At 37.1% G+C, this 14045-nt stretch overlaps 1 protein-coding gene across 3 annotated transcripts in view; it reads left to right on the top strand.

The window, feature by feature from the left end:
- LOC127445935 (receptor-type tyrosine-protein phosphatase T-like) overlaps nucleotides 1–14045 on the top strand; it is a 365971-nt gene that overhangs the window by 299588 nt on the left and 52338 nt on the right. For all 3 annotated transcript variants that reach the window (XM_051706455.1, XM_051706454.1, XM_051706453.1), the window contains one exon: nucleotides 6004–6091. In XM_051706455.1, coding sequence (XP_051562415.1) covers nucleotides 6004–6091 — 88 coding nt within the window. The remainder of the gene's footprint in view (nucleotides 1–6003; nucleotides 6092–14045) is intronic.

Below are 14045 nucleotides of genomic sequence, written 5' to 3'. Positions count from 1 at the left end.
GTCTGAACAAAATTAGTCCAGAATAAAGACCAGAGAGGTCTACCCTGATCTGAGCCCCTGGTCTACCCTAGTCAATTTATAATATATACATATATTTATTTATTTATTTATTTATTATATCTGATTGCTTCTTTAAAAAGTTTGACTTATGAGAATTAGAAAAAAACATAAACCACCATATAGGCTGATTCACACAATCTGAAGTCTATAAGTAAACATGAGATTGCTGGCAGCTCATGCCTGTCATAACAGTCTGATAGCACCAGAGTTTGTGCCTTCTGTTTAAAGGGTCATTTATCAAACCAGACGTTTTTATAACACCTTTTTTGTTATCGCCTCTCTCCTCTAACCCGATTTGCCTCACAAGTTCCTCTGTAAATGAAGTTTTGCAAAAAGATTTTTGCATCAGCCCATCTCTATCCTTGCCTCTGAAAATAAGTCATATTTCCTAATATGCAATGAATGGGGAGACACTGAGTTGAATGGAGTGTTTGCTTACTGGCCTGTGACTGGGTGATATGAGAGAGCCCATTACAGACAAAAACAATGTTTCTCGGAATGCTTTAAAGACTGAAAGTTGTGTTTTATTGTAAATTAGATTATAATATGTTGTATTGTTTATAGAATACTGTCAGTGCTTGACTGGTGTGTGTATTTACATCTGAAATTATATGTAAAGTGGAATAAACAAATATAGTTAGTAGGGTGTAATGATCCATCAATCTGGATCGATGCATCAATCCAATAACTAACGATCCAGTGTTATTGAGACAACTCGTAAATATCGATATAGACATTTTTTAAAGATGCACCTTTATTTTAATACTCTCATGTCAGCCATGTCCATACGCATTTCCGTCAGGCGATGAAGCGACCTTATTACATTCATTTCACTTTATAAGCGCTAAATACGCTTTTCATGTTAGACAAGGATGTGCGCTATCAGTGTGCTCCTTTAAATGTGAGCTCTCGTAACAAACACAGAACGGCTCACATGCACGATTAATTCAGGCTTCCATCGATATCGTTGCGCATACGACCCATTTGAATTTTACATGAGAATTTGCTATTTTAAAGTACCATGGAGAAGTTCAACCATGTGAAACATCTTGACAACGACGACATTCTGAACAGCACTAACGAAGGAAAGAGAAACACCTGCTCAGCTCCAGCATCAGTTATAAGACTTTACACATCTGCACATCAACACCCTTACTTACATATATCCCAGTTAACTGTAACAGAATTCTTCATCACAACTGTGGAAGTTGTAGCCAAGAAAACCATGGATAGCACAGATAGTTGGAAACAAGTCATGGGTATGTAAGTACTTTGAATTGGATTAAACTGAAAAATAAGCTGTAATCAAACGATCGATGATCACTTGTGTGTGACGTTATTTTTTATATTATTATCTGTATAATTTTTTTCAACATCTGAAGAATCTTATTTTGTTGTGGATGCCCCAATGTGGATACTAAATTTGCACTTTTCAGAGAGCTCAATAAAATATTCAAATTATATTTTGGTTGCATTTGAGGGCAAATCATTTTTAATTGATTGTGTAAAATAGGCACATAATATCGGAATATCGATCGCAGGCCCCTGAATCGAATCGAATCAAATCACATCGTGGCAGACTATGAAGTATCAGCAAATATCGGATCGCAGGCCAAGAGAATCGGTATAAGATCGATGAAATGTCTGATTTACACCCCTAATATTTAGGGGTGGAAAGGGTAAATACCAAGTGGTCAGGGTTGGACTGGTTAGTATGGTTTGTACTGGAACAGCACCATTACAGAGTCAAAAAGCAGCAACACTGACCACCCTTTTTTTGCGACGTAGGTTCCAGGAGTATTTTTTTCATTCATTTTCTCCATAGGGATTTCAAAGTTATTAAAACAAAAAAAGAGTTCTAAGTAATAAACTCAACCAGTTCTGACATAAATCACATACTGTATATATAGAATTTATACACACTGGCGGCCAAAATGTTTGGAATAATGTACAGATGGAATAATTTTTGATCAAATCTAGACAGGCCTCAGTTCCAGCAGCCATCACTCCAACACCTTATCCTTGAGTAATCATGCTAAATTGCTAATTTGGTACTAGAAAATCACTTGCCATTATATCAAACACAGTTGAAAGCTGTTTGGTTCATTAAATGAAGCTTAACATTGTCTTTGTGTTTGTTTTTGAGTTGCCACAGTATGTAATAGACTGGCATGTCTTAACTCTAGTTTGAGAAATAGACACCTCACATGTCCTCAGCTGACAGCTTCATTGAATTGTACCTGCTCAACACCAGTTTCTCGTACAACAGTAAAGAGAAGATATGGGGGTGCAGGCCTTATGGGAAAATTTGCAAAGAAAAAGAAACTTTTAAAACAGAAAAACAAAAAAGAAAAAATTAGAGTGGGCAAAGAAACACAGACATTGGACAACAGATAATTGGAAAAGAGTGTTCTGGATCTTAACCCCATTGAGCTTTTGTGGGATCAGCTAGACTGTAAGATGCATGAGAAGTGCCCGACAAGACAGCCACATCTATGGCAAGTGCTACAGGAAGCGTGGGGTGAAATGTCACCTGAGTATCTGGACAAACTGACAGCTAGAATGCCAAGGATCTGCAAAGCTGTCATTGCTGCACGTGGATGATTTCTTCATGAGAACTCTTTGAAGTAGTTTAAGAAATAAAAATAAAAAAATCAAATTGTAATACCAATTTTTCACGTTATTAATATCCTGACTATACATTGTGATCAGTTGAATGCCACTTTGGTGAATAAAAGTACCAATTTCTTACCATAAGAGCAAAATCTGTACATTATTCCAAACTTTTGGCTGCCAGTGTATATATATATATATATATATATATATATATGTATATATATACTGTATGTCATAGACGGATGGACAGACAGATAAATAGATAGATAGAAAGGCACACTATATTCAAAATATAACATGGTCACATAACATTAAATATTTGATTCATAATTGAAAAGACATTTTGCACATTTTAACAGACACTAAGGACTACAGTAATGTTATAATAACCGTAGAACAAGACCACACTTGATTATGCTGTCTTCATACAGTATGTGCTTAGGAAACTGATGAGAAACATTATATGATAATATTTAAAATATATAAGTCTGAATACAGTGCACAGTAGAGATGATTTTGGGGAAGAGTCTAACATATAGTTTTGTAGTGGTGATTATTTTTGTTCAGAGACACCAGTCCATGGAGACACCAGTTGGAATTTTAATGCTCAGTGTCTTCTCATCGCTTCTAAAAAGTACTTATAGTGTCAAAAACAAAAGATTAGAAAAGAGAGAAGCTCCAGTGAAGGTGTGGGCGTTGGGGGTGGGGTGAATGAGGAATATACACTGATGAGCCAAACATTATGACCACCATTATGTCCTCCTCATTCCACCAAAACAGCGCCGACCCGCCAAATTATGGACTCTAAAAGACCCCTGAAGGTGTCCTGTGGTATCTGCCACCAAGATATTCACGGGAGATCCTTCAAGTCCTGTAAGTTGTGAGGTGGAGCGGCCATGAATCGGACTTGTTGGTCAATCGGATTGAGATCTGAATTCTTCATTATGCTTCTCAAACCATTCCCGAACAATGTGCTGCAGTGTGGCAGGACGCATTATCCTGCTGAAAGAGAACACTTCCATCAGGGGATACCATTGCCTTGAAGGAGTGTACCTGGTCTGCAACAATGTTTAGGTATGTGGCACGTGTCAAATTGAGGTCCACATGAATGGCCGGACCCAGGGTTTCCCAACAGAATATTGCCCAGAGCATCAAACTCCCTCCACCAGCTTGTCGTATTTCCACAGTGCACCCTGGTGCCATCACTTCCCCATTTAAACTTTGCACACATACACGGCCGTCAGCACGATGTGAAAGAAAACTGGACTCATCAGACCATGCAGCCTTCTTCCACTGCTCCAAGGTCCAGTTCTGATGCTCGCGTGCCCATTTTAGGCACTTTTAACATTGGACAGGTGTCATCATAGGCACTCTGACCGGTCTGTGGTTACGCAGCCCCATACGAAGCAGGGTGTTATGCACTCTGGGTTGTGACACATTCCTCCCGTAACCATCATTGACATTTTCTGTGACTTGTGCCACAGTAGACCTTCCGTCAGTTCGGACCAGACGGTATAGCCTTCGTTGCCCTCGCGCACCGATAAGCCTTGGATGCCCAACACCCTGTCGCCTGTTTGTGGTTTGTCCCTCCTCGCACCACTGTCAGTAGGCACTCACCACTGCTGACCAGGACTACCCCACAAGCCTTGCCTTTTCAGAGATGATCTGACCCAGTCACCTGGCCATAACAATGTGGCCCTTGTCAAAGTCGCTCAGGTCTTGGTCTTTACTCCTGCCCATTTCTCCTGCATTCAACACATCGACTACGAGAAATGATTGTTCATGTTAGGAGATGATCAATGTTATTCACTTCACTTGTGAGTGGTCATGATGTTTTGTCTCATAGGTGTATTTCCATATTGTAAAAAACAAATAAAAAATATGTTTAGCTCAGTCCTAGAAAAAAATTATGTTTAAGGCCTTTTGTGTAATGACTATTTCTAGATATCTCAGAAAAGTTTCAAAATGTATTATTAACAGCCCCTCAAACTGTTTTAGTATCACATTCTGTCAGGGAGACACTAACTGAGTCAATTGCCCTGACTATATCCCAATTATAATAAGTACATTGGCAGAGTTACCAGATGCCAGCATACCTGCACTTAGAAATGTGACTTATTTATTGGAAGAGTTGCCAGATCATGTTTAATTCACACATGAAAGTGTGGTCCAATAAATGAGGGAGCGTCTACGCTTTCAATTTTCACAGGTGCCAGATCTAGTTTAATACACATGAAGGAATGGTACCGTAGATATGATACGGTCTGCATGTTTGATCTTCTATGCTTGACTAGTTTAACTCAGATGGTCTGCATCGTACACTGAACAGAAAAAAAAAGCTGTTAACAGATGAAATGACACTGTAAAATAGCCAATTATTAATAATTTTGTTTTTTAATCATTATTTTAATTTTACCATCTGCAGTATGTGTGAACTAATGTCATTGACAAGTTATGATACATAAATGTCATGTAAAATTTCCGACTAGTCACGTTGGCCACTAAGTATTACTAAGAACAGTTAGTGACTTTATGTAAGAAAATATGTGAGACATCTCATGAACTCTGTGAATGAACTCTAAATGTCTTCTGTCTTTCTGTCTTTCTCTCTCTCTATTATTGTTCTTTCATAGAAAAGTCTTTTTAAAAATCTTTAAAAATTACACCATCACCCCACCAATCCATATCATAAAATGTCCTTGTTTTGAATCACTTTGTCCATGAAGTCTCTTTTTCATGCAAAATGTTGTTTCTCTTGGTCTGTCACAGTAAATGGTTTGTTCTGTTTGTTGGACAGGATAAAGACTGCACTACAGTCTTAAGTGGCTACCATTCAATGCTCTTGTCTGACAATTCAGAGTCTTGTCTTTGCCCCAAGGCTAAAAGATGACTGCACAATTACCAGACTCTGACACTCTCAAGGGACACTCAGGAATATCCAGATAAATGACTTGTGTCATCTGTTATTCCTGAAGAACTTGCCAATAGAAAACCGTCTCAATCTGAGAAAAGTCTTCTTACTGTAACTTCCATCTATTATTAAACAAGAAACTTTGAGGTTCAAGATACAAAGTGATATGTACAAAATGTTGATCTATGTGACACCAAACATAGAACTGGTGCTTTTAGGCCTTCAGGGTTATATATGTATATGTGTGTATGAGCTCAGCTGGTAAAGCATGGCACTAGGAACGCCAAGGTCAATTCCCAGGGAACACATGTACCAATAAAATTTATTTCTTGAGACACATTTGCCAAATTAATAAATGTAAACGTAAGTATTCAGTGTGCTGTACATGTTTGAAAGTATTCTTGATATGATTCCAGGGTCTGGCTGAGGGACAAACAGCCCCATGGGAAACGGCCAAAAAGGATGAGAACCGCAACAAGAATCGCTATGGCAACATCATCGCTTGTGAGTACCGAAACAACATGGATTCTGTATGGTGTTTAAACACTTGCGTGCAAAACTGCATTCTGCAAAGGCGTGGTTTGGGTTTCTCTCACCTAGATGACCTCACTTGAACACACACTTCCTGGCTTTGGTACAGTTGTTCGGCAACAGTTTGCCCTAAAGAATTACTAAACAAATATATACTGTTTAGCCTAGATAAATTATTAAATACATGCACAGCTCATATAATAAGCACAAGGAGCAAAACAAAACAACATATTTTTCAAATGTCGAAGATGGGTATATACTCTTATTTACAAGTTAATAGGATTGTTTCTGTAAACAGTTACTGTGATTATACTGTACTTAAAATATATATATACCATAGTACTAAATGATTACCATACCATACATATATCATGGTATTTACATGGTACTCCAAGGTACAAAATGCTGCATTCAAAGCAAAATACCACATTATTCAAAGAATACCATGGTACTACCGTGTTACATGTTCAAAAATCCCTGGTAGTACCATGGTATCTTTTTAGTAGTGTAGCAGCACAGTTTATTATGTGCTTTCTTTGTTATTGACATTATATTTATTTTTGAAAAGATTTAGTTGTCACTGTCACTGTACTCTTAAAATGAGATGAAACAGTAGGCCAAATTAAATAGCCTGTCACTCGCTGATGGCCAGCGGGTATTATGATGAATTTGCTATTAGTTAAACCTGCTTAATTATACAAGTTGGTAATGAAAACTGTCCATCATGCCGTTCATCAGTACAAAGGATAATTTTTGTGGCAAAATAGTGCAAAAAGGAGATGAGGGAGATGGGTTTATTTAACATGAGGTGCCTAAGGCAACCTTTAGCTAATGCGTGAGCAATTAATCGCTTGTAAGTGTGACTTCATCCAAGACTAGCATTGTAAAAATGATAATTTAGAATAAGCTGCATCTATAATAACTGTCTAAAGGTGAAGTGTGTAATTATTTTGATGCTAAAATACTTTTTCCTATCCCAATTTAATGTACAGAGAAACAATTTGATTACAGACATGATGTATACATGCAAAAAACAAATGATAGAACCGGACATTTCTTGCCAAATCGAACCCGACAGTTCTTAATATTAGGGTGCTTTCACATTAGAACTTTTGGTGCGCACCCGGGTTCGAATGATATCAAAGTATGGTTTGTTTGTATGATATGAACGCTGTTTTCTGATCTCGGGTGCGCACCCACGAACCGCACCTGAAAAGGTTGTCTGGGGTACGGTTCATGTGAGTTTGTTGCTGATATGAGCGCAATCATGCAAAACGTGGAAGTGAACTGCTTGTTATGACATATAATTCTCATCTTTTCTGGCTCCCGATCGCAAATATTATGGTATAATGCACTTCTCATACTTGCTTATCTCCAAATAAATTGCCTTCAGAGAGCAGCTCACATTCTTCACAGGCTTGCAGCAGACAAACGCTGACAATCATCACACCATTGCACATTCCATACATCCGTCGCAGACAAATACAAGTGCCATTCTGTACATGTTAAGTTTTGATGGCAAATCCAAAGAGATGAATACTTTAATAACACAGCGAAACTCATGTCTTCTTGAGTTGTTTACAGTTGAAAAAACTGTACAGTAGTTACAGTGATAAAACAGCTGTCGCTTGTACTCATGTTGATGACGCAATCGGACCATGGTTCGGATCCAAATAATATGATGATATGAACATAGACCAGTGAGGGCAGCAGGAGGTGGGAGGAAATGAACTCTAGTTCGGTCCAAGCAATCGAACCAATTGTGAAAGCACCCGTAATCACTGTTCGCTTAGTACAGTGGTAAGGCACGAACACGTTTTTGAACACAGTTTTTTTAATAAAAAATTAAACAAGAAATATTCCATAGTGTACATTTTATATCAAACTGATATTGTGTTAGGTTAAGTTAGGAATTATTGCAAATGGATCTTTACATAACAGAATAATTTTGAATAGAAAAAAAAAACATTTTTGTGAGGAATTTCACTGTATTTGCCATTTTATCCACCGCGAATTGGAGCAATGTTTTACAAAGCGTGCCAAGAAAAAAATTAACCCACAAACACAGAATTGGCCATGCATTCCTTGATTAACTTTGACAATTTATGGGAGACGAGGAAAGCCGTTTCAATTAGAGACTGTCTGTTATCTGTCCCATCTCGCTCATCCCTTCAGAGTTTTTAGCTGGCAGTGTCAGGCATTCTAGCCCATATGGTCATTTATAATTCACGAGACTCTACACCCAAAATAAACTGTTACTGGCAAACATTTACATATCAGAGAAACAGAGAAGGGAGGAGATTGGAAGATGGCTCATATTCACCCCTGCTCAGCTTTAAAGCAGATTCACCTTCTCTGCATTTATAATACACTGACATTTTTGTACCGTATCCAAAATGATTCTTCATTAGTATATCTCGTCATTTACATTTGTCGTGGCTTGTTAGTGAGTAAAGAGGGGGATATACAGAGACAGATAACATGCTATGACTTGATGCAGGGTGTTTGACAGATATGTGCTGTTTAGTTTGGATTTGATTGGCATGGTGAATTGAAGCCCCTTCGCATGCTCTGTTTGGACTATGATTGCAAAAAATGCATTGCCAGCAGATTAGAAATGAAGGGGTGGCACAAAGCACGAGCCACAGCATACCTAAGGGTGTTATCCCAAAGCAGAGGACAATTACATCATGGAAAATGAGATGGAAAGAGAAACAGGGAGAGGTTCATAATGGAACAAAAATATGACACATGCAATGAGAATGTATAGAGGGACTAAGCAAGGCTGTAACTCGGGGCTTACCTGAAATTTAGATATTTTTTTACAGGAATTGTGTTGTATTTAATGCAGTTTTCTAAACAGTTACCCTCCATCTGAATATGCATACTTCCCTAGTCTGCCAAAAGCAGTGTGTCTATTGAGCAGTATGTCCAAACCCTCAATATTCATAAAACAGTAGGCAAGAAATAGCCAACTGACCTACTTCATCTGGTGAGATTCTGAAGTGTGCATCCACTGGACTCTTTACCATTCCATAATGCCATGGGAGCTGAGCAGACGTCATATTCAAATTTGACAAAAATTAAATGGTTAAAAAGTCCTTTTCAACTGTAAGTGCTATAGTATATTGAAGAACAAAGTTGTTCCTTGTGGTTAAAAGTGTACTTGTTTAACAAAACCAAAGTAAATCATTTTTGCCATTGTTTCTGCCAATTAGAGGCAAATGTGGGTCATGGGACAATGCCCACATTTCCATATGAAGTATGTGTGGGAATGTGTTCATACTACTTACCTGAATGGCCAAGAAGTACATTCTACATCAAATGCAGAACATATTCTGACAGTGCACAAATTCGAAAGCAGAAACTTCCATTCCAAAATGCAGTGAGCTGAACATGTAGACAGCAAGTCAATGTGAAACACCATTCTCAACCCATTTACTTCAGTAATCTGACATATTTTCCAAGTGAACAGAATATTGAGGGAGAATAATTATATTATAAATATATTTAGTTTAATACCAAAAAGTAGTGATAAAAAAGTTAAATCTATTCAAATACAGACAATTTAACCAAATATTTATGTGTGATATACACTGATCAGCCACAACATTAAAATCACCTGTCTAATATTGTGTGTTTCTGGCACGATTCGGAGTAAATTCTAGAGACTGTTGTGTGTGAAAATCCCAGGAGATCAGCAGTTATAGAAATACTCAAACCAGCCCATCTGGCACCAACAATCACGCCATGGTCCAAATCACTGAGATAAAAAATTTTCCCCATTCTGATGCTTGATGTGAACATTAACTGAAACTCCTGACCCGAATCTGCATGATTTTATGCACTTCACTGCTGCCACACGATTGGCTGATTAGATAATCGCATGGATGATTGTTGGTGCCAGAAGGGCTGGTTTGAGTATTTCTGTAACAGCTGATCTCTTGTGATTTTCACACACAACAGTCTCTAGAATTTACTCTGAATGCTGCCAAAAACAAAAAACATCCAGTGAGCGGTAGTTCTGCGGATGGAAATGCCTTGTTCATGAGAGAGGTCAAGAGAAAATGGCCAGCATGGTTTGAACTGACAGAGTCTACGGTAACACAGGTAACCACTCTGTACAATTGTGGTGAGAAGAACAGCATCTCAGAATGCCATTCTGAGATGCGGGTTGGCAATGATTTGGTGGCACGAGGGGGAACTACACAGTATTAGGCAGGTGGTTTTAATGTTGTGGCTGATCGGTGTATATATATATATATGGAGAGAGAGAGAGAGAGAGAGAGAGAGAGAGAGAGAGAGAGAGAGAGAGAGTATATATGTTTATAATAAACATTTTTCTTAACTTTGTCTTCCATTGCAAATTCCTCACAAAGTATTCTAGAATTGTTTCCATGAAAGATACAGTGAAAGGTCGGGAGTGCCCCTAGAGTGAGATGCCTTGAAATGCTGTCTAGGTAGGCAGTACACTAGGTTTGGAATCTGTATGTGTATAGGTCCATCAAAATTATTCTTCCCCATGTTGCACAGAGGAAATGGTCCTTTGTTTATTTGTTTGAACTGGATTCAGCTCTGTAACTAAATTAAAATCATTTACATGATGCAATTTTCATGGAGCCAACATTAACACCACACAATCCTTCCATGAAAAACCCCCAATGTATAGCCATCACACGTTGGCTCATTATACAAACTGTCACTCATTTTAACCAGTTAGTATCATCGCCTTTGTGGATCTGAGGTTAAAATATGCACGGTAAGGTGCCCACTGAATAATAAATATCCAGGCTGTTCATCTTCATTAGTCCAAACACAGAAGTGAGCGTGTCTTGCTCTTTAAGTACTCTAATGGTTTGGACTTCTCTCTGTGTGTATGAAGACACCTTCTTGTTTCTTCTCTGTGAACTCTTCAAAATCTGACATTTATTCCCTTCACGTAGTGCTGCCAGATTCTTCAAGTTCCCTTGAAGTCTTTCTGTAAAAAAAGTAAAGCTCAAGTATTAATATTCACATGGGCTACATTGTGTATAATGCTCTTAGATATATCTGTTTATTTATTGTAATGAATGGTTGCTGAAATGAGATATATGTGCAGGCTTTTAAAAATGCTGATGACAGTGAAACAACAAACAGGAACTCAAAACAACAACAAACAAGAACTGACAAAGGAATGCAAAAACTAAAGGGTATTTATACAAACAAGAGCTAATGAGGGAATGGAAAACTGGTGAGAACAATAAGGAACAGATGGCAGTGATGAGGGCAGTGCATACTGGGTAACGTAGTCCGGGGGAAACACTTCAAAATAAGAGTCCTTGGAAACACGAGGGAGACAGACTGTGACATTTATCATCGATTTACAGTCTTAATTAAGTATACCAACTAGTCAGATTTAAATCTCATTTACATGTCATATTCATCATTTGTTCAAATAAGAATCAAGTTAAACAAACCACTTTAAAAATCTGTAGGAGAAATAAATAGGCACAAATTGTTGACATGCAGTATAAAGATGATAAAGTCTAGATATATAAAATTAATGTGGATTGTATACTGTAGCTCAGATCATTTGATCTTGGGAGAACTTAATTAGAAATGCTTGAGTACATATTGAAATCTTGGACAAACAATTAGATTACCAGACTTCGGTACATCGGAACACAGTTTGAGACATTGTTGAGATCTCTTTTGAGACCCTAGAGGAGACACTTGAGACACTTTTTCTGAAGAGAAAAAATCTGAGAAGCATAAGACTCCAAAGTCTCCCTTTTCTCTCCATTTAATCACATTTCTGTCTTGGAGAATAAATTGAGATATTAAAGAGACTTCTTTGCAAATTTGAGCACATTCATCTCTAGATGAGACACATACTATACGAGATGTCTTTTACTCTAGAAAAACATCTGAGAAGTACAACGTCTCAATTTGCTCTCCATTTAATTTCATTGCTGTCTAAAAGAGCAATTGACATATATAAGAGATCTATTTTTTTGTTCCTATGGGTAGTATGTAACCTAATGAGATCACCACATTACCGTCTGAGGTTTCAAATCACGAGAATAACAGCTGGAAATTCATTTCCTCATTAAGAAGCCCTACATGCGTGACAAAATAGACCCTTTTTATTGTTTTTTTGCAAACGAAGCTTCTGAAATGAATCCTGTTCAGAACAGGATGACACTTATCCTAACACCAAGCTTTCAAAATGCAAGTGTTCACGTAAACACTTCTGCCTCTTTAAAGCCCCTCCGCTTCTCTCAGGTAGACTTCCGTAGCAAAGCATCTTATCCCAAAGTGGATGGAAATGGATTAACTTCCAGAGTGCCGAGCTCTCGCGCCATGAGGTGTGCGAGACGCTTGGCCTATTTGACAGAGGAACCTCTTTGCTGCCAAGCAGGGATTTAAAAGTCTGTTTAGGTGTATAATGCACTGGGCCATCTGACAGCACACTAATGTTATATATAAGAGCAGGGAAGAAGAAAAAGGCTTAAGAGTGGTGATTAAGAGACTGGTGACATTTTGGGGCTGGATTTTTCAAACAGAGGACTCTTATAGCAATAAAAGCGATTTATGGCTAAGTTTTTTTTTTTTTTTTTTTTCTGTGTTAGTTTTGGTATGAGGTGCTAAAAGATAGAAGAAAAGAGTTTTCATTTTCCATTTCAGCTGAAAACTTTTAATGTCTGAGACTTTTTGTTTGTCTGCCCCTTAATAAACCTATTCATCACTCAACATTAGGGAAGCACAATATATTGGTGACATACCACTATTGGTCAATATATATATATATTTTTAATCAGCATCGGTCTGACCGAAAGAATAGGCTGATATTGAAAGAATTTAATGTTAGGCTTTATTTATTGTCATAAAATGCAAAAGTACTAAACACTTACCTAGATTATCTACTCTACATTCAAATGTTTTGACACCTGATTTCACTTAAAGAATGTATCGTAAAATTGCAGATTTGAGCTTTAGTGTGAACGGTACTTTAGGTTTCTTAAGTGTGAACACTACTATGGATTTATAATATCAGTGATCACATCAATATCAGCCAATATCAGTGTTAGGTAAGTTATTTAAAAAGGTAAACCACAACAAATTACTAATTACTTATCTAAAATTGTATTCAGATTACTTAACTGATTACTTCGTTGGAAAAGTAAAAACAGTAATTAATTTACTTGTAAGTCACTTTCTAAAACAATTTTTTTTGCACATCCTTCAGCTGTCACAGAAATTCAATACATATGATTTCATATTTTAAATTTATTGTACATAATATTTTTTTTTAGAAATATGTGTAACCCAAGTAATGTAGTTCAAAAATAGTTAACTTAATTGAAAGTCAGTAGCTCTAATCTGATTACAAGATTTTAAAATGTAATGTGTTTCACTGCTTTTTGTCTTTAAAATCAATTAGATTACAGTAACTAATTACTTCGTAATCAGATTACTCCCAGCACTGGCCATAATTAGCATTTTTATTATCGCCCTTGGTCTGATTATGCTGATATTATTCTAATAGATAATATTAAGTCTTATTTTTTCAGTTTAAACTATGTGTGAACTATGCTACTAGACACTTTTTTTACTACTGTTTTGATGCCTGATTTCTCTTGAATCAAGAAAAAATTCTACATTGGAGCTCTAGTGTGAACTACTGTATATTACCTGGCAAAACAGTATAGATGTATAATATCTCCCATAATAAATCATAAATCGGCCATAACAAAAATAAAATAGATAATTTTTCTGAAGAAAATGAGATTTGTACTTACTCGTGCAAAACTCGATGCCTCGATGCTAGAATGTTCTGGGTGGTCAGTCTCTATGATATTCTGGTGCCTAGATATGGTTTGGGTCCCCCTTTTAAAGTCGATCTTTGTAATCTTGTAAAATCTGATCACTTCAAAAAGTAACAGCA

Source organism: Myxocyprinus asiaticus, chromosome 9 (assembly GCF_019703515.2).
Source record: "Myxocyprinus asiaticus isolate MX2 ecotype Aquarium Trade chromosome 9, UBuf_Myxa_2, whole genome shotgun sequence".
NCBI classification, from domain to species: Eukaryota; Metazoa; Chordata; class Actinopteri; order Cypriniformes; family Catostomidae; genus Myxocyprinus; species Myxocyprinus asiaticus.
This window is presented reverse-complemented; position numbering and strand designations above follow the sequence as displayed.